The 22,303-nt window shown below is 44.6% G+C and overlaps 2 protein-coding genes across 4 annotated transcripts in view; both read right to left on the bottom strand.

Moving 5' to 3' along the window:
- The window catches only part of LOC139536142 (voltage-dependent calcium channel subunit alpha-2/delta-3-like), a 127,476-nt gene extending 108,954 nt beyond the window's left edge, over nucleotides 1-18,522 (bottom strand). For 2 of the 3 annotated variants that reach the window (XM_071336371.1, XM_071336369.1), the window contains exons 1-4: nucleotides 18,193-18,522; nucleotides 17,114-17,195; nucleotides 8,309-8,425; nucleotides 6,060-6,119 (exon numbers count right to left, since the gene is read on the bottom strand). In XM_071336371.1, coding sequence (XP_071192472.1) covers nucleotides 6,060-6,119; nucleotides 8,309-8,425; nucleotides 17,114-17,195; nucleotides 18,193-18,329 — 396 coding nt within the window. In that variant the 5' untranslated portion in view covers nucleotides 18,330-18,522. Of the gene's footprint in view, nucleotides 1-6,059; nucleotides 6,120-8,308; nucleotides 8,426-11,610; nucleotides 11,725-17,113; nucleotides 17,196-18,192 lie in introns of those variants that run through there. The other variant, XM_071336370.1, reaches the window with a different exon arrangement.
- Nucleotides 18,523-19,271: 749 nt separating this feature from the next.
- On the bottom strand, nucleotides 19,272-21,044 carry LOC139535296 (uncharacterized). The gene is made up of 2 exons (XM_071334605.1): nucleotides 20,814-21,044; nucleotides 19,272-20,120 (listed from the first exon to the last, which is right to left on the bottom strand). Exons 1-2 carry the CDS (start codon nucleotides 21,042-21,044, stop codon nucleotides 19,272-19,274), a joined length of 1,080 nt encoding a protein of 359 aa, XP_071190706.1.
- Nucleotides 21,045-22,303: the final 1,259 nt, after the last annotated feature.

The raw sequence follows: 22,303 nt of genomic DNA on the forward strand, positions 1-22,303 counted from the left end.
CTTATTCAACTGTTACCATGCACCCGCAACAAAGATAGCTCAGATGTGCAAGTGCCTTTTGAAATTTGAACTGCAGTGGGTCTTACTGGACCTCTTTGGAGGTCAATGTACCACCTATGATAGAGTAGTCCAGCCCAATTTCTCCATACTGACCCTTTGATCCTCAGACTGACCTTCAGGCAGCCAGAATGACTCATTGTAGACATCACTGAGACTACTCTGCATAGTAACATACTTAACACAAACGTTGATTGGTGGTAAAAAAGAACGTACAGAAAGCTGTTGAGAGCTACTGTAGATTAATACAAGTATTTACACTACTTATACAGGCACATGTTATAAAATGATTTTCCAGTTGTAAGTCATTTGACTTTAATTTGATTCTCTTTAGGTATTTTTTATGTTGAAACCAACATAAAACTATATACACTTTATCGAGTGGAAATTAAAAATGACGAAAATGTGGCTACTTTAGAGTTCTACCTGAGGATATCAGATAATTTAATAACATCAAACTCTGACGCATCATTTAATAACAGCTTGCCGTTTTGACACCATGCATTTTTCACGCATCATTTCCCGGGCCAAGACTTCGACGTGATACGGTGGGTTCTCTCTTATCTAATCTCTGTCTCATTTTAAGACGGTGCTGTGTTTTACATTAACCAGTGTTAGGCTATACAGCCAGGGTTCAAGGGCGTGCAGGTGATGTGTGTGACAGCATGGTATACCGCAAGGTGAACTCTCTCTGTATCCGCTCATATGCTATCGATAACAGATCCCGCAAAATATGCTCAAATAATAATGTATTTTCACTGTCGTATTGTATGTAGTTTATTGTATATTCGATGGGTTTCCGCAATTTACGTTTTATTGTTAAAGAGGAGAACCGTGTTTTGTAAGCAGCATTATAGTTTACTATTTAAAAGTCTGGCTACATTTGCGGATAAGCATAGTCTATATGAGAGTCGCTTTTTGCACGTCATAGTGACAACATTGAGCATCGAAGAAAAAAATCTGGTATACTGTAGAATTTTTGTATTAAAGATGAGCAATTCTGAAAATATTTTAACAGTTTTCTAGAGAGACGGGGGCTGCGGAGTAGGCCTACCCTACATTTTTACAATAAAGAATAGGCGTTAGGATTTTACAATGAAAATGCGAGCATTAAGTTTTAGCAAGTTCACTGTAAAATTACTAGTCTGAATAGAGCCTAAAGGAAAGAACGAAATATTATGTTTTACATTACCATGTAAAAAAATCGATGCACATTATTCGGCTTAAGCTACTGTATAGCGATTAAAAATTGATGAATTTGGTCACCATTTTAAATAATAGTAAATAATTATTATCTAAAATAGTAACCCTGTTATGTATGCACTAAAATATCTAACAATCACAGTAATAGCCTTCAAAACTGTGAAAATTAGTTATAAAGCTTATTATGCATGTTTAGCATATAGTGTAAACGTGTAGGCCTATACTGTAAATGTGTGGCTTACAGTAGATCTAAATATAACACTCCCAAAAAACAGGAAACCCTTTGCTCAATGACAATATGCTCTTAAATCATAAAACAATTCAATAATGTGTTGTGGGCTACATAATTGCATTGTTATAAAGAAAATGAATATCACCACAGCAATGAACATACATAATCATCTGGTCACATTGAATCTGTAGTTGATTGTTATCCTCAAACTATAATAAGTGCAGAGTAATGAAGGATAACAACATTGAAATATTGAGACCGAAATTTTGTCCTTTAATGTAATAATGACCTTATCCACCTTCTTCCAATGTGTTAATATAATCACCAGAGAAACCTGCAAACTATGGGGTGATCACAATGTATTCATATGATGTAAGTCCAGCTATTAACTGGGTGGCCACAAGTGATTTGTTGCCAGAGTGAGTTTCCAATCTTCAGGAAGAAAAGTGGACAATGCACTGTGCATAAGAGTTCCATTTATCTTTGTCTACTGGAAAGAGGGAGAGAGAGCGAGACAGAGGAAAAATGAGTGAGGGAGGGAAGAAGGAAGAGAAAGAGGGAAAAAGAGAGAGAAGGAATGAAAGAAGGAAGGAGGGAGGGGAGAGGGTCCTGTACATTCTCAGTGTGACAGAATTACTGCAATTCCACTGCATAGGAAGAGAAGGCTCACTGCACCAAAGAAAATGAAAAAGAATCCAGCAATAACAGCTGTATAATGTCCTTTAAAGACTGAGCACAATTCTGGGTTGTAACACACATGGACGGGCATGGGAACCACACCTGAACACATACCGCAGCACACACAATGGGAATATTATATTCTCTTATATTTTATAAAGTATGAGGATGGATGAAGTTATGAATATTTCATGTATGAAGTTGAAATAAACCAAAGACACAGCTGATTGTTGTTGCATGACATCCAATCATTTTGTGATGTGTTAGAAGATAACATCAGCATTCCTTGGGTGCGAGATTGCATTCAGGAAAATAAAAAGTACGTCATTATTGTTAATGGTGCAGATATGTAATGGTATAAATGCATTGTAATATAATCTGATTCCAGTGTGGTTGTCAGTGAGCGCTGACCATGGTGCTGAATTTACACTTGGATCGTGTTCTTTCCAATGGCAGTTTACTGAAATTGAAGCCACTCCCTCTTCAACAGTGTCACGTTCACAGGCTACTTGTGAATGATGCTTACGCTTTAAAACAATCAGTGTGAGTTTCCAGCCGCAGCATGGTATGGCGTTCTATGCAGCGTTGCTTATTAAAGAGGCATTATGTATCATCACTGTGACAGGGTATTAACATGAAGGACACTGCCAACGCCAACAGCCACTATACTGTCCATAACCCCTTCTATCACCTTGTCATAGACTTGCCTTTCTATCACCTTGTCATAGACTACCCCTTCTATCACCTTGTCATAGACTTGCCTTTCTATCACCTTGTCATAGACTACCCCTTCTATCACCTTGTCATAGACTTGCCTTTCTATCACCTTGTCATAGACTACCCCTTCTATCACGTTGTCATAGACTTGCCTTTCTATCACCTTGTCATAGACTTGCCTTTCTATCACCTTGTCATAGACTTGCCTTTCTATCACCTTGTCATAGACTTGCCTTTCTATCACCTTGTCATAGACTTGCCTTTCTATCACCTTGTCATAGACTAACCCTCCTATCACCTTGTCATAGACTAGCCCTTCTATCACCTTGTCATAGACTTGCCTTTCTATCACCTTGTCATAGACTAACCCTCCTATCACCTTGTCATAGACTAGCCCTTCTATCACCTTGTCATAGACTACCCCTTCTATCACATTGTCATAGACTACCCCTTCTATCACATTGTCATAGACTACCCCTTCTATCACCTTGTCAGAGACTACCTCTCCTATCACCTTGTCATAGACTACCCCTCCTACCACCTTGTCATAGACTACCCCTTCTATCACATTGTCATAGACTACTCCTTCTATCACCTTGTCAGAGACTACCTCTCCTATCACCTTGTCATAGACAACCGCTTCTATCACCTTGTCATAGACTACCCCTTCTATCACCTTGTCATAGACTACTCCTTCTATCACCTTGTCATAGACTAACCCTCCTATCACCTTGTCATAGACTACCCCTTCTATCACCTTGTCATAGACTTGCCTTTCTATCACCTTGTCATAGACTACTCCTTCTATCATCTTGTCATAGACTTGCCTTTCTATCACCTTGTCATAGACTACTCCTTCTATCACCTTGTCATAGACTAACCCTTCTATCACCGTGTCATAGACTACCCCTTCTATCACCTTGTCATAGACTACCCCTTCTATCACCTTGTCATAGACTACCCCTTCTATCACCTTGTCATAGACTAACCCTCCTATCACCTTGTCATAGACTACCCCTTCTATCACCTTGTCATAGACTACCCCTTCTATCACCTTGTCATAGACTACCCCTTCTATCACCTTGTCAGAGACTACCTCTCCTATCACCTTGTCATAGACTACCCCTCCTACCACCTTGTCATAGACTACCCCTTCTATCACCTTGTCATAGACTACCCCTTCTATCACCTTGTCATAGACTAACCCTCCTATCACCTTGTCATAGACTACCCCTTCTATCACCTTGTCATAGACTACCCCTTCTATCACCTTGTCATAGACTACCCCTTCTATCACCTTGTCAGAGACTACCTCTCCTATCACCTTGTCATAGACTACCCCTCCTACCACCTTGTCATAGACTACCCCTTCTATCACCTTGTCATAGACAACCGCTTCTATCACCTTGTCATAGACTACCCCTTCTATCACCTTGTCATAGACTAACCCTCCTATCACCTTGTCATAGACTACCCCTTCTATCATCTTGTCATAGACTACCCCTTCTATCACCTTGTCATAGACTACCCCTTCTATCACCTTGTCATAGACTACCCCTTCTATCACCTTGTCATAGACTACCCCTTCTATCACCTTGTCATAGACTACCCCTTCTATCACCGTGTCATAGACTACCCCTTCTATCACCTTGTCATAGACTACCCCTTCTATCACCTTGTCATAGACTAACCCTCCTATCACCTTGTCATAGACTACCCCTTCTATCATCTTGTCATAGACTACCCCTTCTATCACCTTGTCATAGACTAACCCTCCTATCACCTTGTCATAGACTAACCCTCCTATCACCTTGTCATAGACTACCCCTTTTATCACCTTGTCATAGACTACCCCTTTTATCACCTTGTCATAGACTACCCCTTCTATCACCTTGTCATAGACTACCCCTTCTATCACCTTGTCATAGACTACCCCTTCTATCACCTTGTCATAGACTACCCCTTGTATCACCTTGTCATAGACTACCCCTTCTATCACCTTGTCATAGACTACCCCTTCTATCACCTTGTCATAGACTACCCCTTCTATCACCTTGTCATAGACTACCCCTTCTATCACCTTGTCATAGACTACCCCTTCTATCACCTTGTCATAGACTACCCCTTCTATCACCTTGTCATAGACTACCTCTCCTATCACCTTGTCATAGACTACCCCTTCTATCACCTTGTCATAGACTACCCCTTCTATCATCTTGTCATAGACTACCCCTTCTATCACCTTGTCATAGACTAACCCTCCTATCACCTTGTCATAGACTACCCCTTTTATCACCTTGTCATAGACTACCCCTTTTATCACCTTGTCATAGACTACCTCTCCTATCACCTTGTCATAGACTACCCCTTCTATCACCTTGTCATAGACTACCCCTTTTATCACCTTGTCATAGACTACCCCTTTTATCACCTTGTCATAGACTACCCCTTCTATCACCTTGTCATAGACTAACCCTCCTATCACCTTGTCATAGACTACCCCTTTTATCACCTTGTCATAGACTACCCCTTTTATCACCTTGTCATAGACTACCTCTCCTATCACCTTGTCATAGACTACCCCTTCTATCACCTTGTCATAGACTACCCCTTCTATCACCTTGTCATAGACTACCCCTTCTATCACCTTGTCATAGACTACCCCTTCTATCACCTTGTCATAGACTACCCCTTCTATCACCTTGTCATAGACTACCCCTTCTATCACCTTGTCATAGACTACCCCTTCTATCACCTTGTCATAGACTACCTCTCCTATCACCTTGTCATAGACTACCCCTTTTATCACCTTGTCATAGACTACCCCTTCTATCACCTTGTCATAGACTACCCCTTCTATCACCTTGTCATAGACTACCCCTTCTATCACCTTGTCATAGACTACCCCTTCTATCACCTTGTCATAGACAACCGCTTCTATCACCGTGTCATAGACTAACCCTCCTATCACCTTGTCATAGACTACCCCTTCTATCACCTTGTCATAGACTACCCCTTTTATCACCTTGTCATAGACTACCCCATGTATCACCTTGTCATCGACGAACCATTATTTTATATCTCTCACTTTCTCTTCTGGATATTATGATACTTACTGTCTCTGTCTTCTACACGCCATCTTATCCCCCCCCCCCCCCCCCGCCCCTCTCACCTGCAGCTCTGGGTTTTCCTCATGCTGTAGATGTGCCTCCTCTGCTGCCTCCACCAGCCTCTGAAGGGGGGGGGGGGGGGGGGTATGGGGGGGAGGGGGACATAAGGAGGGGAAGAGAGAGATATGGGGAGGGGGATGGACAGAGGGGAAGCATCAACACACCAGCTCAACTCCAACCCATCACCCATGATCAAGAGTTTTTTAAGACCTGACACAATGTCAGAGCATCTCAGTTGCTCCTATAGTTCTAGCTAGCCTGCTGCAGGGAGGCAGTCAATCTGCAGTAACAGAGGGCCAGAGAGATGAGGAATGGCCCTGCCTGCCTACCTGCATAGCTGTTTGGAGCACAGAGACATGAGTTTGCTCTACTACTGGTGCTCTGGCCACGGAACAGCCCAAGCCAAGTAATGTAAATGGTAGCTGGGATGGACAGAATGTCTAGTCAAGGACCTTTGACATCTTACAGTATTCAATCAATGTTTCCACACTTAAATGATATTTCCCAAAACGAATAATGATAGAGTTATACATCAACTGTTAAAGGATTTGATGTTATTTAGTGATGCTTAGGTCATTCTTCTAATCCACTTCAAATGATAGCACTAAGCACTGTGCTCAGCCTATCAATTACCTGCCTCCAACAAAGGATGCTCTTGCCTCTGAAAACAACATGAAAATCATACGAATAGGCATACAACAATGATGTGGTAAAAATGTCTCATCACATAGGTTACCGTAGGCCTATATTTCTGCCTAGCAAGGCCACGCACAGAAATATACGCGTGCAGTGAGTGAACTTCTTGATTAGCATGGCCCAGTGTAGAACTGTAACCCACCACACGCAATAACCTATACAATAGTCCCCTCTTTGAAAGGTGCTTGCCTGCGTGTTTTGGAAGAAATGCCGCCTTAACACCTAGGCTTCTACAGTCTCATTGCCGTTCTGGAACAGGTCATTAATAACTGTCGAGCATGTCAACTCAAACAGTAAACAGCTGTAGGCTATGGCATGAAGCAAACGCTTGTGTGACAGTTATACTTAATTTATTTTCATACCTTTGGCGTTTCAGTCTTAGATGCTGTCGTTAACAATAGACATAGTAATTGTATTGTAATAATGATAAAACCTCAAAGGCGCTAAATGTAAACCGCAAATCACAAGAAGCCAACATTTGCTGGGAAGTTATTTCAAACCATATCAAATAAGTATTATTAACGGACGTGAATTTCAAAACAGGTAGCCATACCACTCTAAAAATATGCAAGGCTCAGAAGGACTAGATCAATATCGTAAACACGAATTGGGCTACATTGTAATTGTTTTATATTCATTTTCATTTCCAATAGGCCTTCGCCACGGCACTGGTAGCCTATAGCCTAATGTCAATTGGTGACCATCGGAATTTCGTTAATTGGATATGACAATTTGATTGTTGCCAATTGAGAGATATCAGTTATTTTCTTTAGGCTAAGCAATAACAAAAGAAGTCAACGAATGGGATTTTTATGATTTGCATCTGACGAAATAGGCCTAGGCAATGCAGTGCTTTCAAATAATTTTAATTTGTTCACACCGAAACCATTTTTTCAATTTACAGCACTGTAATAATATACATTGAAATACTGCCTAATAAATAGAGAATGATACAAGCAAATGGGCCTACACTGTAGAATTACAACCATGCAGGTAATACCGTACAGCGCAGTGAGATCTGGCGGTGCGAGATAAACGCTATCATCTCACACCAGCTTAACCATTAAAATAGGCTACTTGCACCTCTCCTCTCAGGCCAAATACAAATGTACAACGGCTATATTTGTCTCATGAGAATGCTGTCACAGGAGAGGGATTGTAGTAAATAGCATACCGCTGCTGGATAAAATGCGACACTAGTGTAATTGTCATCCATGACAAACTTTAAATTTAAACCTGTGCTATGAATAGAAATGCCCACCAAGCAGAAAGCTTGAGGAATAAAAACGAAATATAAATTTCTGACCGTTGATATATATGGCCACCAGCTTACAATTGGTTATAACAGCTTCATTCATGGTCATGGATAGGCCTAAGGAAAATGCAAAAGATGCTCCTAAATGTGATAATACTAATTATAATACATATAGATATTTTGTTGATCATTTTTAGATATTTAAAGTCACCTCTTGTCAGTAGTCTAAATTAGGCCTACTTCCAGAAATCACAGCCTAATGAAAGGAAGATAAAAGGAAAGATACGACGATATATGTACCCGAATTGCCTCCTTTTTCTTCCGGAACATGTCCTCCATCTTCTTCGATAGATTTTTGACCACTTTCATGCCATCAATTTCTTCCACTCGGACAGACTTTTCCAATTCTTTATATTTCTGTAAATGAAAGAGAAAATACGTGTTAACTCTCTAATACTTGGATACTGAATTAATCATCAGCTGGTGTTTGAGAAATTCAGAGTGAGTGTGTGTCACAGAGGATCACACGAACACTTCGAATACACATCTCATGTCAATGGGTTTTATTGGGTGGGTTAAGTCAATGAGCTCTGTGTTTTAGTAACAAAGGTGTTCACAAAGGTGAACCTTTGTTCTATCTGTTAAATCCACACACACATAGAAAAACCCCTTAGCTTTCATATCCCTGCACCTCTGGAACCAGCAGAGTCCAGTGTAACACTCCCTCCCATGTATCTGAGAAGGGCTGACAACCCTCAGATGATTGGCTGATAAAACGTATCCTGTTTTATTATATGATTGATAGGCTTTATCTTGGCTGACAAGCTGTGGCTCTGGCTCTGATTGGCTGCTGGGTGGGCTGTGGGCGGGCCTGGAAGTGAAGGCCACGCATGGTTGGAGGTTAATTTAAATGCAGTCAAAGCATGGGAGAAAGATAATAACGTGTCAGGCTTGGGCGCTTCTGGATAATGAACTACACTTCACATAATGCTGAGCCTGCAGGATACACTGCACCTGCACTGACAGAACAAAGCCCAACAGAACACACAAAGAGAATAGAACATAACATACACAACAACAAAAAACACACAGAGTCACACAAAATAATAATCCGAATATAACCTGCATGTGTCTCACGTCCCTCACGTCCCTCACACGCACGCACGCACGCACGCACACACACACACACACACACACACACACACACACACACACACACACACACACACACACACACACACACACACACACACACACACACACACACACACACACACGCGCGCGCACATGCGCACACGCTCGCAGACACACTGGGGTTCTAAATTATTTACACCCTTGATAAAGATGAGCAAAAATGACTGTATAAAATAAATAATTCAAATACTGAGCAATGTATGCTAAAAAATAGGGAAATTATATTATTTCATACTAATACAATTGCTCAGAGAGAGTTTTGGTTTAACAAATAATAATTGTTTTTCTCAAAAAGGTATGGGTGAAAAAGTATTGACAGCCCTGTTTTAAATACTTTTCAAAACCTCACATTGAGGATAAAGGCACCAACTGTCACGCCCTGACCTTAGTTCCTTTTTTATGTCTCTATTTTGGTTTGGTCTGGGCGTGAGTTGGGGTGGGCATTCTATGTGTTTTTTCTATGTTTTCTATTTCTATGTGTTTGGCCTGGTATGGTTCCCAATCAGAGGCAGCTGTCTATCGTTGTCTCTGATTGAGAACCATACTTAGGTAGCCTTTTCCCACCTGTGGTTTGTGGGTAGTTGTTTCCTGTTTTGTGTTGTTGCACCTTTCAGGACTGTTTCGTTTCGTTCACTCTCTTTGTTGTTTTTTGATATTCAGTGTTCAGTTTATTTAATTAAATTAATCATGAACATGTACCACGCTGTGTTTTGGTCCACTCCTTCTTCCCAGGACATTCGTTACAGAACTACCCACCACCAACGGACCAAGCAGCGTGGAAGAGAGGACTGGACATGGGAGGACATTCTGGACGGCAAGGGATCCTACACATGGGAGGAGAACCTGGCTGGAAGGGATCGCCTCCCATGGGAACAGGTGGAGGCAGCCAGGAGAGCGGAGGCAGCAGGAGAAAAGAACCAGCGGTATGAGGGAACACGGCTGGCAAGGAAGCCCGAGACGCAGCCCCAACATTTTTTGGAGGGGAGGGTGCACACGGGGAGTGTGGCGGAGTCAGGTTGGAGACCTGAGCCCACTCCATGTTCTTACCGGGGCGAGCATGTGACTGGTCAGGCCCCGTGCTATGGGGCGATGCGCACTGTGTCTCGGCCGAGCATCCACAGGCCGGTGTGCTCGGTGCCAGCGTCCCGCATTTGCGGGTGGGGCAAGATCTGCGCTCGAGACCGCCAGTGCGCCTCCACGGCCCAGTGTATCCGGTGCCTCGGCCAAGGACAAGGCCTCTTGCATGTCTCTCCAGCCTGGTGAGTCCTGTGCCTGCGCCGAGAATTAACCCTCCTATATGTCTCCCCAGCCTGGTGAGTCTTGTGCCTTCTCCCAGAGCCAGGCCTCCTGTGTGTCTCTCCACTCAAGTGGTGATCCATGGCAAGAAGCCTCCAGTGGTGATCCATGGCACGAAGCCTCCAGTGATGATCCATGGCAAGAAGCCTCCAGTGATGATCCATGGCACGAAGCCTCCTGTGTGTCTCTCCACTACAGTGACGCCATTCAGTCCGGAGCATCCAGCGACGATCCTCAGACCGGAGCCTCCAGCGACGATCCTCAGTCCGGAGCCTCCAGCGACGATCCCCAGTCCGGAGCCTCCAGCGACGATCCCCCGTCGGGAGCCTCCAGCGACGATCCCCAGTCCGGAGCTGCCAGAGTCTCCCTCCTGTCCGGAGCTGCCAGAGTCTCCCTCCTGTCCGGAGCTGCCAGAGTCTCCCTCCTGTCCGGAGCTGCCAGAGTCTCCCTCCTGTCCGGAGCTGCCAGAGTCTCCCTCCTGTCCGGAGCTGCCAGAGTCTCCCTCCTGTCCGGAGCTGCCAGAGTCTCCCTCCTGTCCGGAGCTGCCAGTCTCCCTCCTGTCCAGAGCTGCCAGAGTCTCCCTCCTGTCCGGAGCTAACAGAGTCGCCCTCCTGTCCGGAGCTAACAGAGTCGCCCTCCTGTCCGGGGCCCGCTGCGAGGGTCCCCAGTCCGGGGTCGGCGGCAAGGGTCCCGCACCAGAGCCGCCACCGCGGATAGATGCCCACCCCTATGGGTTTAGGTTTTGCGGCCAGAGTCCGCACCTTTGGGGGGGGAGGGGTGCTGTCACGCCCTGACCTTAGAGATCCTTTTTATGTCTCTATTTTGGTTTGGTCAGGGCGTGAGTTGGGGTGGGCATTCTATGTGTTTTTTTCTATGTTTTCTATTTCTATGTGTTTGGCCTGGTATGGGTCCCAATCAGAGGCAGCTGTCTATTGTTGTCTCTGATTGAGAACCATACTTAGGTAGCCTTTTCCCACCTGTGGTTTGTGGGTAGTTGTTTCCTGTTTTGTTTTGTTGCACCTTTCAGGACTGTTTCGTTTCGTTCACTCTCTTTGTTGTTTTTTGTTATTCAGTGTTCAGTTTATTTAATTAAATTCATCATGAACACGTACCACGCTGCGTTTTGGTCCACTCCTTCTTCCCAGGACATTCGTTACACCAACAGACAGCATGCGGCGACCGGGGTGCCCATTAAGTTTCGATGAAGCCTAGGCGGGGGTGAAATTCTACCCAGATGGAGGGGTCTTTAGTTTAGTTTAGTTTATTAATTCGACCATTTAAAAAAACAAGCACACATAAAACTTAAAAGCCATACATGCACATGAATAAAATCATCGAGGATAACACACAATAAAGTCTAGGACTTATTTCCATTGTGGTCCTCTTGAGACAAGATGGCTAGACAAGATCAAACACAGTATAGCAGTGAAATAATATAACAAAAACATAGAAGAAGAACATCTATCTCATCATTCCAGTTACATCATAGAGGTTAGTCATATGGGCACAGAAGACATCAAACATATTTTTACTTTATTTTTTAAAGCTGTCCAGAGAGGACGTTGTTTTTTATAGGCAGAGGCAACTCATTCCATTCTGAGGCTCCAGTATACAAGAAAGTACCTTTCCCAGCATTACTCCTGAACCTGTATAAGCACACATCAGCAACACCTGGGCGCAGGACCCTAAATACTCCTGTAAACCAAACCTAGTCTAATCTGGGACACCCTAGCCTCAACAGGCAGCCAGTTTAGTTCCTGAAAGCAGCTCCTGCCTATGTGAGTACGTGTACTCACCTTCAATATTACCCTGATCAGCTTATTCTGGGCTATCTGGAGCTTCCCCTTCATAAGTTTAGATAAGCCCCCAAACCAGGAAGTACTAGCATAGTCAAAATGGCATTGAATGAGGGCAGTAGCTAGCACTTTCCTGGAGTCCTTATCAAGCAGCTTGGACTTTCTAGCCAAAAACTTAGTCCTGGCATTAACCTTCCCTAGCACCTTATTGGCCATGCTCACACCTCCCAAGCTTCCATCAAGGATACATCCCAAGTAGCTAACTGTAACGGTTGTCGTCGGAATGAGAAGGATCGGACCAAGGTGCAGCGTCGTACGTGTTCATAATATTTATTTTAACTCAGAACACTAAGACAAAATAACAAAAATAGACCAACCCGAAACAGTTCTGTCTGGTGCAGACACAAAGACAAAAAACAACTACCCACAAAACCCATGTAGGCAAGAGCTACCTAAGTATGGTTCTCAATCAGAGACAACGATAGACAGCTGCCTCTGATTGAGAACCACACCCGGCCAACCAACAAAGAAATACAAAACATAGAACACAGAATGCCCACCCCAACTCACGCCCTGACCAAACCAAAATAGAGACATAAAAAGGATCTCTAAGGTCAGGGCGTGACACTAACAGAGGTTTTAGTAGTCAGCACCTCACCCCCTAACTCCACTCTGATTTCAGACGACCTACACAATTTAGGTCTGGATCCAAAAATAATTGCTTCAGTTTTCCCTAAGTGCAGAGATAGCTTATTATCTCCAAGCCATTTGCTAATGTTAGTAAGCTCTGTGCTAAGTATGCTCTCCAACATAGTTTTACTTTGTGAGACACCAGAAGTGTAGAGTCATCCGCATAAAGAAAAAGACGGCAAGAACAAGCATCTTTCATATCGTTAATATACAATAAAAACAGCAGAGGCCCAAGCACGCTCCCCTGCGGAACGCCACAACTCATTGTTTTTTCCTGAGACAGTGAACCATTAACCTCTACTACTTGCTCCCTTCGGCGGTGTTTGTGCCTGTGGAAGCCGTTAAACCGAGCCGTAGAAAATTAAATTCTGCTCTATTTTTCAAGCAGAGCAGTAGTTGTTGACCAATCACAGTTGAAAACGTGGCCTGCGTGGTGGTACTTCAGCAAGAATGTCCAATTTGCCCACTCCAGCTAGCTAGCTGGCTAACATTATTAGTACAGAGTCACGTCTAACAATTAAAAATAATTGTTTTCTAATTGATTTTTTGATCAATAATTTCTGTTGCATGTAAATACATTTTTATGCATGCATATGGTGTGAAAGTGATCATTCTTTTGCATGTCAATAATGTTTGTTTATTTTGTTGCTATGGTCACTGGCAGTTGGCGCACTCCTGTGTGAGAGAATGGTGCTGGAGGGATGGTGCTATTTTGTGTATTTATTTGTGCTGATCTTAACTTGTTTCGTACATAATTTTTCCGCCATCGTTTCCTATGACGAAAAGAGCTTCTGGAAATCAGAACAGCTATCACTAACCTTGATTTGGACGAGGACTTCTACTTCAATAAGTCTGAGACGAAAGACATATTGATTATCCTGGACCATGCTTGGGGTTATTGTCTTGGTGGAAGATCCACTTGCAGCCAAGTTTCAACCTCCTGACAGAGGCAACCCGCGTTTTGGTGGCCAAATGATGCTGTTGACCTTAACAAGGTCCCCAGGACCAGTGGAAGCAAAATTGCCCCATAACATCAAAGATCCACCACAATATTTTACAGTAGGTATGGGGTTCTTTTCTGCTCATCCATTCTCATTTCGATACCAAACCCACAACTGGTGTGCATGACCTCTATTTTCATGTCATCCAACAGATATAAATGTCTGGAGTTTGCTAAATGGCATTTGCACTTGGATTGGAACCGGTGCCTTGGTCAGTTGACATGAAAATAGAGCTCTTTGGCCATGCACACCATTGGTGGGTTCAGCGTCGAAATGAGAATGGATGAGCAGAACACACACATACATAAACAAATCCAAGTACATGGGGTGAAATTAGACCCAGGGAAAGGAAGAGTGTGGGCCGGCAGTGGCTCGGAACAGTTCATTTCACGCCTGTCCTCCCCCCCCCCCCCCCCCCCCCCCCAGTCATCAGGGAGAGGTTAAACCCCATCCATCAACAGAACTGATTATGTTTATTGATTAAGGTAATGACTGATGTGTAGATGAGGCCTGACCGAACCCAAGCCTGAGGAGGTGTCACACAGACACACACACACACAGCCTTCTGTTTGTATCCGTAATCCTGTTCTGTTGCCCATACAGCAGCTCAGCTCTGTGTGGAAATCTACTAATACCCCATAATAAAGCACCTAATGATCATCCTTAATGATCAGCCCTAAAACTATCCAGCCGTGCCTCTCTCTCTCTACTCGCCTCACTGGCCCCTCAGAGTGGGAGAGGTCTGCTGATTGGATGAAAGGTGTCCTACACCAGTCATGCATCTGTGAACGGGAACATGAGGAAAGTGCTTACATACACAGAAAGAAAAACAACTGCTGGGGACATTTTACCTCTGAGTATTCTGTTCTCACACAAGATCAGCTGGGGACGTTAGACAGTCAAAAGGTAGGCAGACACTCACATCCAACACATAAACGCAAGCACACACACTACCCGTATACTGCTACAGTGTTGGATGTTAGACTATTGCAGCAGCAGCCTGGTGCTGAGCTAAGCTCCACATTATCATCAAATGAGAGAATGATGAACAGAGCTAAATGGGGATATGTATCTCCTCATCACCACTGACTTCACACTCAATCACATTACACAACAGATCACTTACATACAGTACAGTATGTACTGTATGAATGTAACATATCAGGGTCGTATTCACTAGAAACCAAACGGACTGAAACAGGGAGGGACTAGCTGAACTTGTCCAAATAAGAAACTCTAATTTTCAAAGCAAAATGTTTTTTGTTGCAAAATGTTTTGCTACAGTTTATTATGGTGTGCACTAATGAATATGACCCATGTTTTCCTCTATCTGTGGTCATCGACAATCTCTGGTTTTCAATCAAACTAATTTCAAACTGCTGCAAGTCTGGAATATATATATATTTTAAATGCAGCATTTAATTAGAGCTCAATTGAAGGAAAATGAATATAAAATCTGTTGGAATAAAATGACTGTCTACATTCAGGTGTAAGCACATAGGGCCATATGGCCAAGTTTTAATTCAATCCGTCTGCTTAACTCAGACTTTCCCATAAAGTATGCACATTAGTGCTCAGTTCTAATGCTGTGAGTTCACTACAGTACAAATAGTGCTAAAACTTCAAAAATGCCCATATTGCCAAGATAACACAAACTCTGTACTTTTACAGTACTCCAGCCAGTGCTCTGGGTACAACATTAGGTTTGCAAGATTCCAGAAATCCTGGTTGGAGGATTCCCGATTTTCTGCTTATTCCCATCTGATTCTGTGAATCTTCCATCCAGGATTTCTGGAAAACCTGGGAATTTTTGGAAAGATTCCAAATTTTGCAACCCTATCCAACATACAGTACAGTACATTGCCTCCACTTGGATGACAGGTGCTGTAGTGTTCAAACCATAAGCTCTGTACACACTGGGGAGCACATGTCTGCTGCCAAGGGGTCATTTACTTTCACTTGGGGGATTTTTCTGCAAACCCATCTCTCTTTCTCTCTCTCTTCTCCCCACTCTCTCTCTGCACCCCACCCATTGCATCCAGCCCATCCCAGCCCATCCCAACCCATCACAGCCCATCACAGCCCATCCCAGCCCATCCCAGCCCATCCCAGCCCATCCCAGCCCATCCTATCCCAACCCATCCCAACCCATCACAGCCCATCCCAGCTCATCCCAACCCATCACAGCCCATCCCAGCCCATCCCAACCCATCATATCCCAACCCATCACAGCCCATCCCAGCCCATCCCATCCCAGCCCATCCCAACCCAACCAACCCATCCCAGCCCAGCCCAACCCATCCCATCACAGCCCATCCCAACCCAGCACAGCACAGCCCACCCCAACCCATCCCAACCCAACCCATCACATCCCAGCCCACCCCAACCCATCCCAGCCCATCCCAACCCATCCCATCCCAACCCATCACATCCCAGCCCATCCCAACCCATCACATCCCAGCCCATCCCAACCCAACCAAACCAACCCAACCCAACCCAACCCAACCCAACCAACCCAACCCAACCCAGCCCAGCCCAACCCATCCCATCACAGACCATCACAGCCCATCCCAACCCATCACAGCCCATCCCATCACAGCCCATCCCAGCACAGCCCATCCCATCACAGCCCATCACAGCCCATCCCAACCCAGCCCATCCCAACCCATCACAGCCCAACCCATCACAGCCCATCAACACCCATCACAGCCCATCCCAGCCCATCCCATCCCAACCCATCACAGCCCATCCCAACCCATCCCAACCCATCACAGCCCATCACACTCAACACACTCAACACACTCTTATTCAATTTGTCTCCTTGTCACATTTATATCCTGGGGTTGAAACTCTTTACTCCAGAGAGTGAACTGGAGATGAGATGAGAGAAGAAACAGTGCTGTGGTTAATGGGCTGTGTCCAGTACCCCCCCACACACACACACGGAGAGATGGGCCTCTGATCCACACACCTGAGTCCTTTCATACACAACACATCAGTATTCAGCTGGGACACAGAAATGTGTCAGCAGCCATTAGATGAAAATGCAGCATTACAGCGTACAGTGTGTGTGTGTCTGTGTGTGCGTGTATAGGAATGAGATTAAGATTGAGGAATGAAAGAGATACCTTCTGCAGCAGCTGGGATCCAGAGTATTTTGCAGAAATTGATTTAATTTCTCCACCAAACGCTGAGGCCCATAACTTCACCCTGGAAACCAACAGAACATTTCCAAATTGTTATTATACCAGTTCAGGTGAACACAGGATATTCTGTGACATTACACACACATTTCAATAATGTACAGCTGAGATAACAAGAAAACAAAAACTGCACCAGAAATTTCAAAACAAATCTCAAAAAATGTAATCATAGATCCATGGATATCTAGAAGTTGTTTGTGTGTTATATGGCTGGTGTGAGTATAAACTATTTTCTTGAAGATACTCCTGTTCTTAAAAAAACACAAGACCCTCATATAAGAAATACATTGTTTTGAGGTGTGTTGAATTTGTGTCCATCAACAATATGTCAAATACACTAGACCTATATTGTAGATAAGTGATATCATTCAATGTAGCGGTTTATTCATGTTTATTTGGTGTTTATGATGTGTTATAAATTTATCGTTTATGAAGCTAAAGTTGATGCAAACTTTTGCCTAAAGTCTTCCTTAAACTGTACATTGTAGACTGTGGTGTCTCTACGCAGACCAAAGTACAGCACTCTGGGTTAACATCGACAAATGAACATGGTTTTATTGTAATGTTTTGTATAGTAGTTATTTGGGACATATCTGTATTTTGATTAAAAGAAGGACAACAATCAGTTTAAAATAAAGACATCTGTACATTTAAATAGTGTGTACATGTCATATATGATGATATATGATTAATTTGTTGTTATTATGCCAGATATGATCTATCTATAGCAGCAATAGACTTGGGGTTAGGGTAAAGAAGTCTATTTTTGGTAATTATTTATTAGACACCAACACTAATAAATAAATAACAAAAACGAACTAATATTAGTATTATGCAGTTGTTGTTACATTGTTATTACATGCTGATGTTTTCGGCTTGTTTATCATTTTTACTATAACAAATCTACTGCTTACACACTTCAGGAAATCTAACTGAAAAACTCAACAACATGTGGTGTAACTATTGAGTAACTAAAATGTTAAGATATGACACCCTCCACTCACACTGAGAGAGGAATCCCTTGCTGGGACCCTATCACGTCCACCACTGCCGTTCCCAGTATAATCCAGAACAGAAGGAAGCTGGCGCAGCACACGTGCGAAACGAGGATCTTCCAATTCCACAGCATCTTCACGAGCATTCCCGACCACGGATCCTGGTACAATGGCTAGTACCTCTCTAGTCCCGAAAACGCACTCAGCGCGAAAAGCGGCAGCCCCTGTTACCGGCACATATTTATCGGTGCCTCCCTCGCACCAGTCCCGCATCCAAGGGGGCAGTTGTCACTCCTGGAGGGACCCGCGTGCTGAAAGAGAGCGTTGACCTATGAACATAGGCACAAACCGCTCACCACCAGAGGGCAGAGAGAGAGAGAGAGAGAGAGAGGGAGAGAGAGAGAGAGAGAGAGAGAGAGAGAGAGAGAGAGAGAGAGAGAGAGAGATAATGCATGCAGAGCAGAATTAGGCGATACCCGCTAATTATGCAAAAAAGAGACGTTAAATTCTTCAACCACCTAAAAGGAAGCGATTCCCAAACCTTCCATTACAAAGCCATCACCTACAGAGAAATTAAACTGGAGAAGAGCCCCTAAGCAAGCTCATCCTGGGGCTCTGTTCACAAACACAAACAGACCCCAAAGAGCCCCAGGACAGCAACACTATTAGACCCAACTGTTATTATGTGTATGTGAATAACTCACGTTGGAGAGTTTGGTAAAATACAAGCATAATCCTTTACTCAGGTGTTACATGTTACAGGTTACCACATTCTAATCAGACACTCATAATGCACCTGTTCATACATCCTAGAAAGGTGCCCCACTAGTGCCATCTCTGGGTTGGCATTATGCCCATTATCTTAACATCTTCCTTTTCATATATAATTAGCTCGATCACTTCATACCATTTTAATACCAGAGTGAAAATACCTATGTACATTATCATTTTGTAAAATTGTTTTGAATTTTTATCAAATAAAAAATGTCATTGTCCACCTCTTAAGGGACATAGTTCCCATAACACAGGGGCAGTCTTCTGTTATCCCTTGTCCTAGTGTGTCACACTGGTAGCATATTGGGCATCTCTCAGACGTTGGGCACCTCTGGGACGTTGGGCACCTCTGGGACGTTGGGCATCTCTGGGACGTTGAGCATCTCTGGGACGTTGGGCACCTCTGGGACGTTGGGCATCTCTGGGACGTTGGGCACCTCTGGGACGTTGGGCATCTCTGGGACGTTGGGCACCTCTGGGACGTTGGGCACCTCTGGGACGTTGGGCACCTCTGGGACGTTGGGCATCTCTGGGACGTTGGGCACCTCTGGGACGTTGGGCATCTCTGGGATGTTGGGCACCTCTGGGACGTTGGGCACCTCTGGGACGTTGGGCACCTCTGGGACGTTGGGCATCTCTGGGATGTTGGGCACCTCTGGGACGTTGGGCACCTCTGGGACGTTGGGCACCTCTGGGACGTTGGGCACCTCTGGGATGTTGGGCACCTCTGGGACGTTGGGCACCTCTGGGACGTTGGGCATCTCTGGGACGTTGGGCATCTCTGGGATGTTGGGCACCTCTGGGACGTTGGGCACCTCTGGGACGTTGGGCACCTCTGGGACGTTGGGCACCTCTGGGACGTTGGGCACCTCTGGGACGTTGGGCACCTCTGGGACGTTGAGTATCTCTGGGACGTTGGGCATCTCTGGGACGTTGGGCACCTCTGGGACGTTGGGCATCTCTGGGACGTTGGGCACCTCTGGGACGTTGGGCATCTCTGGGACGTTGGGCATCTCTGGGACGTTGGGCATCTCTGGGACGTTGGGCATCTCTGGGACGTTGGGCATCTCTGGGACGTTGGGCACCTCTGGGACGTTGGGCACCTCTGGGATGTTGGGTACCTCTAGGATCCTTAGGGCCTCTCCTTCCTCTTCCACAGCCTCCTGAAATTTTTATTTATTTTATTTTTATTTAAACTTTATTTAACTAGGCAAGTCAGTTAAGAACAAATTCTTATTTACAATGACGGCCTATCCTGACCAAACCTGGACGACGCTGGGCCAATTGGGCGCCGCCCTATGGGACTCCCAATCATGGCCGGTTATGAGACAGCCTGGAATCGAACCAGAGTGTAGTGACACCTCTAGATGCAGTGCCTTAGACTGCTGTGCAGCTCGGGAGCCCCAAATTGTGGCGGCACAGCCAGCAGAGATAACTGCCCTGGTGGGATCTTGCCGTCTCCTCATTGTGTCCTGCCCGCACCATCCAGAGGATATTCCCAGTCTTCCCATGAGTTCCTCCTGTGCCCTATGCTCTCCTAAACTGGGGGTATGTCCTTCCGGTTCCTTCCATACTTTCGGCCCTTTACTTCCACTTCATATGACCTTGCGCTGATGTTCCCTATGCATGTGCCAAGACACCATGTGGCATCCCTGGCGTGAGGTGACAGGAGCACTCTGACAGCTTGGCCTTGTTTTATTACAGGCAGATTTTTTTGCATGCTGGTCATAGTAATGTTTTGACTTGTCCTGACGTGCACGTTTGTGAGCCTGAACATCCCCAATGACCTTTGGTGCGAGGAGCTTGGGAGCTGTTGGCAACAGAGAGCGGGTGCATCTAGACATTAAGCGCTGTACAGGACTGCTGCCGAAGCCCTCTGTGGGAGTATTTCTCCACGCCAAAATGGCTTGCCACACATCTTTGCCTTCGTGCATAGTATTTGTGATAAGAGTCTTTGCTATTTTCTTTGCTGACTCCGCCTTACCATTACTCTGACTGTGGTAGGGTGAGGAGGTCACATGATGGAACTCCAAGGCTTTTACAAACATAGCAAAGTCTTGACTCATGAACTGGGGCCCATTATCCATTACTACACCACTACCATATCTGCTAAAATGCTGCTTACAACAGTCACTGATGCAAGCGACTGTTGTGTCAATCCATTTCTCCACCTCCCAAAAATCTGAATAGTAGTCCACTATAAATCAAAAAGGAACGTTCTTTATTGTGAACAGATCCATTCCCACTTTAGACCAAGGACGTGCTGGTACTGTACGTCATGTGGGTGCAGCGTTTCCTTTTGCTGCTTAGGTAGATTAGCATTACATATGCTGCACACAGCCACAAAATGTTTAATTTCTTGGGTCATGTTGGGCCAGAATACTGAGTCTCTGGCTTTGCTGAGACTGGTTTCGACCCCTGAGTGCCCTGCATGGGTACGAGAGAGAATCTTTGGGCGTAGAGTTTCTGGCACTACCACCCTGTCACTTTTGTAGACAACCGGTTCCTGCATTGTGAGTTCATCTCTGTATGTCCAGTAGTCACTCACCAGGATGGGCATACTCTTTCTTGTGTCCGGCCAGCCTCTTAGGATAAAAGACTGAAGCATTAGAGAAGTCTTGTCCTCTGCTGAATGAGCTTTGATAGCATCCCATGTCTGTGGGGAGATGTTTTGATAAGTAGCATGGTTCACAACTTCAAACATAGTCTGTATACTACCTGTAGTTGAAGTTGCTTCGGGGCAGACAGAAGAGGTTTTTAAAGATAACCTCAAGCAGCTTGTGGTCAGTGTGCACCGTGATAATGTCCCTACCATGAAGTTATTGATCAAAACGGTCACAGGCAAACACTATGGCTAGGCACTCCTTTTCAATTTGGGCATATCCTTTCTCCGTGGCTGTAAATGTCCTTGAAGCAAATGCAATGGGCTGCCCTTTCTGCACGAGCGCTGCCCCTAGGCCTTTGTCACTTGCATCACATTGTAGGGTCACTTCCTCAGAGGTCATAGTACCTCAGTATTGGTTGGTTGCTTACCAATTTATTGATTTGCTCCAATTCCAGCCTCCCCCTGAGGAAGCCATTCCCACAGCACATCTTTATTGGTCAGCTGACGCAATGGCTCACATACGTCAGACAGATGAGGTAAGAATTTGGCTAAGTAATTTACAAAACCAAGCAGTCGCTGTACTGCTTTTGTGTCTGTAGGTGTCGGAATTTACTGTTCTGCCTCCACGTTCTGGCTTCAGGCCTTCAGCTGTCGAAAGATGTCCCATGTATGTAATACTTGTGAGCCTGAGTTTAACTTAGTCTTTATTCAGATTTAGATTAATCTCCCTTTCTCTTTGTA

The sequence above is a fragment of the Salvelinus alpinus genome, chromosome 12, assembly GCF_045679555.1.
Source record: "Salvelinus alpinus chromosome 12, SLU_Salpinus.1, whole genome shotgun sequence".
NCBI lineage: Eukaryota > Metazoa > Chordata > Actinopteri > Salmoniformes > Salmonidae > Salvelinus > Salvelinus alpinus.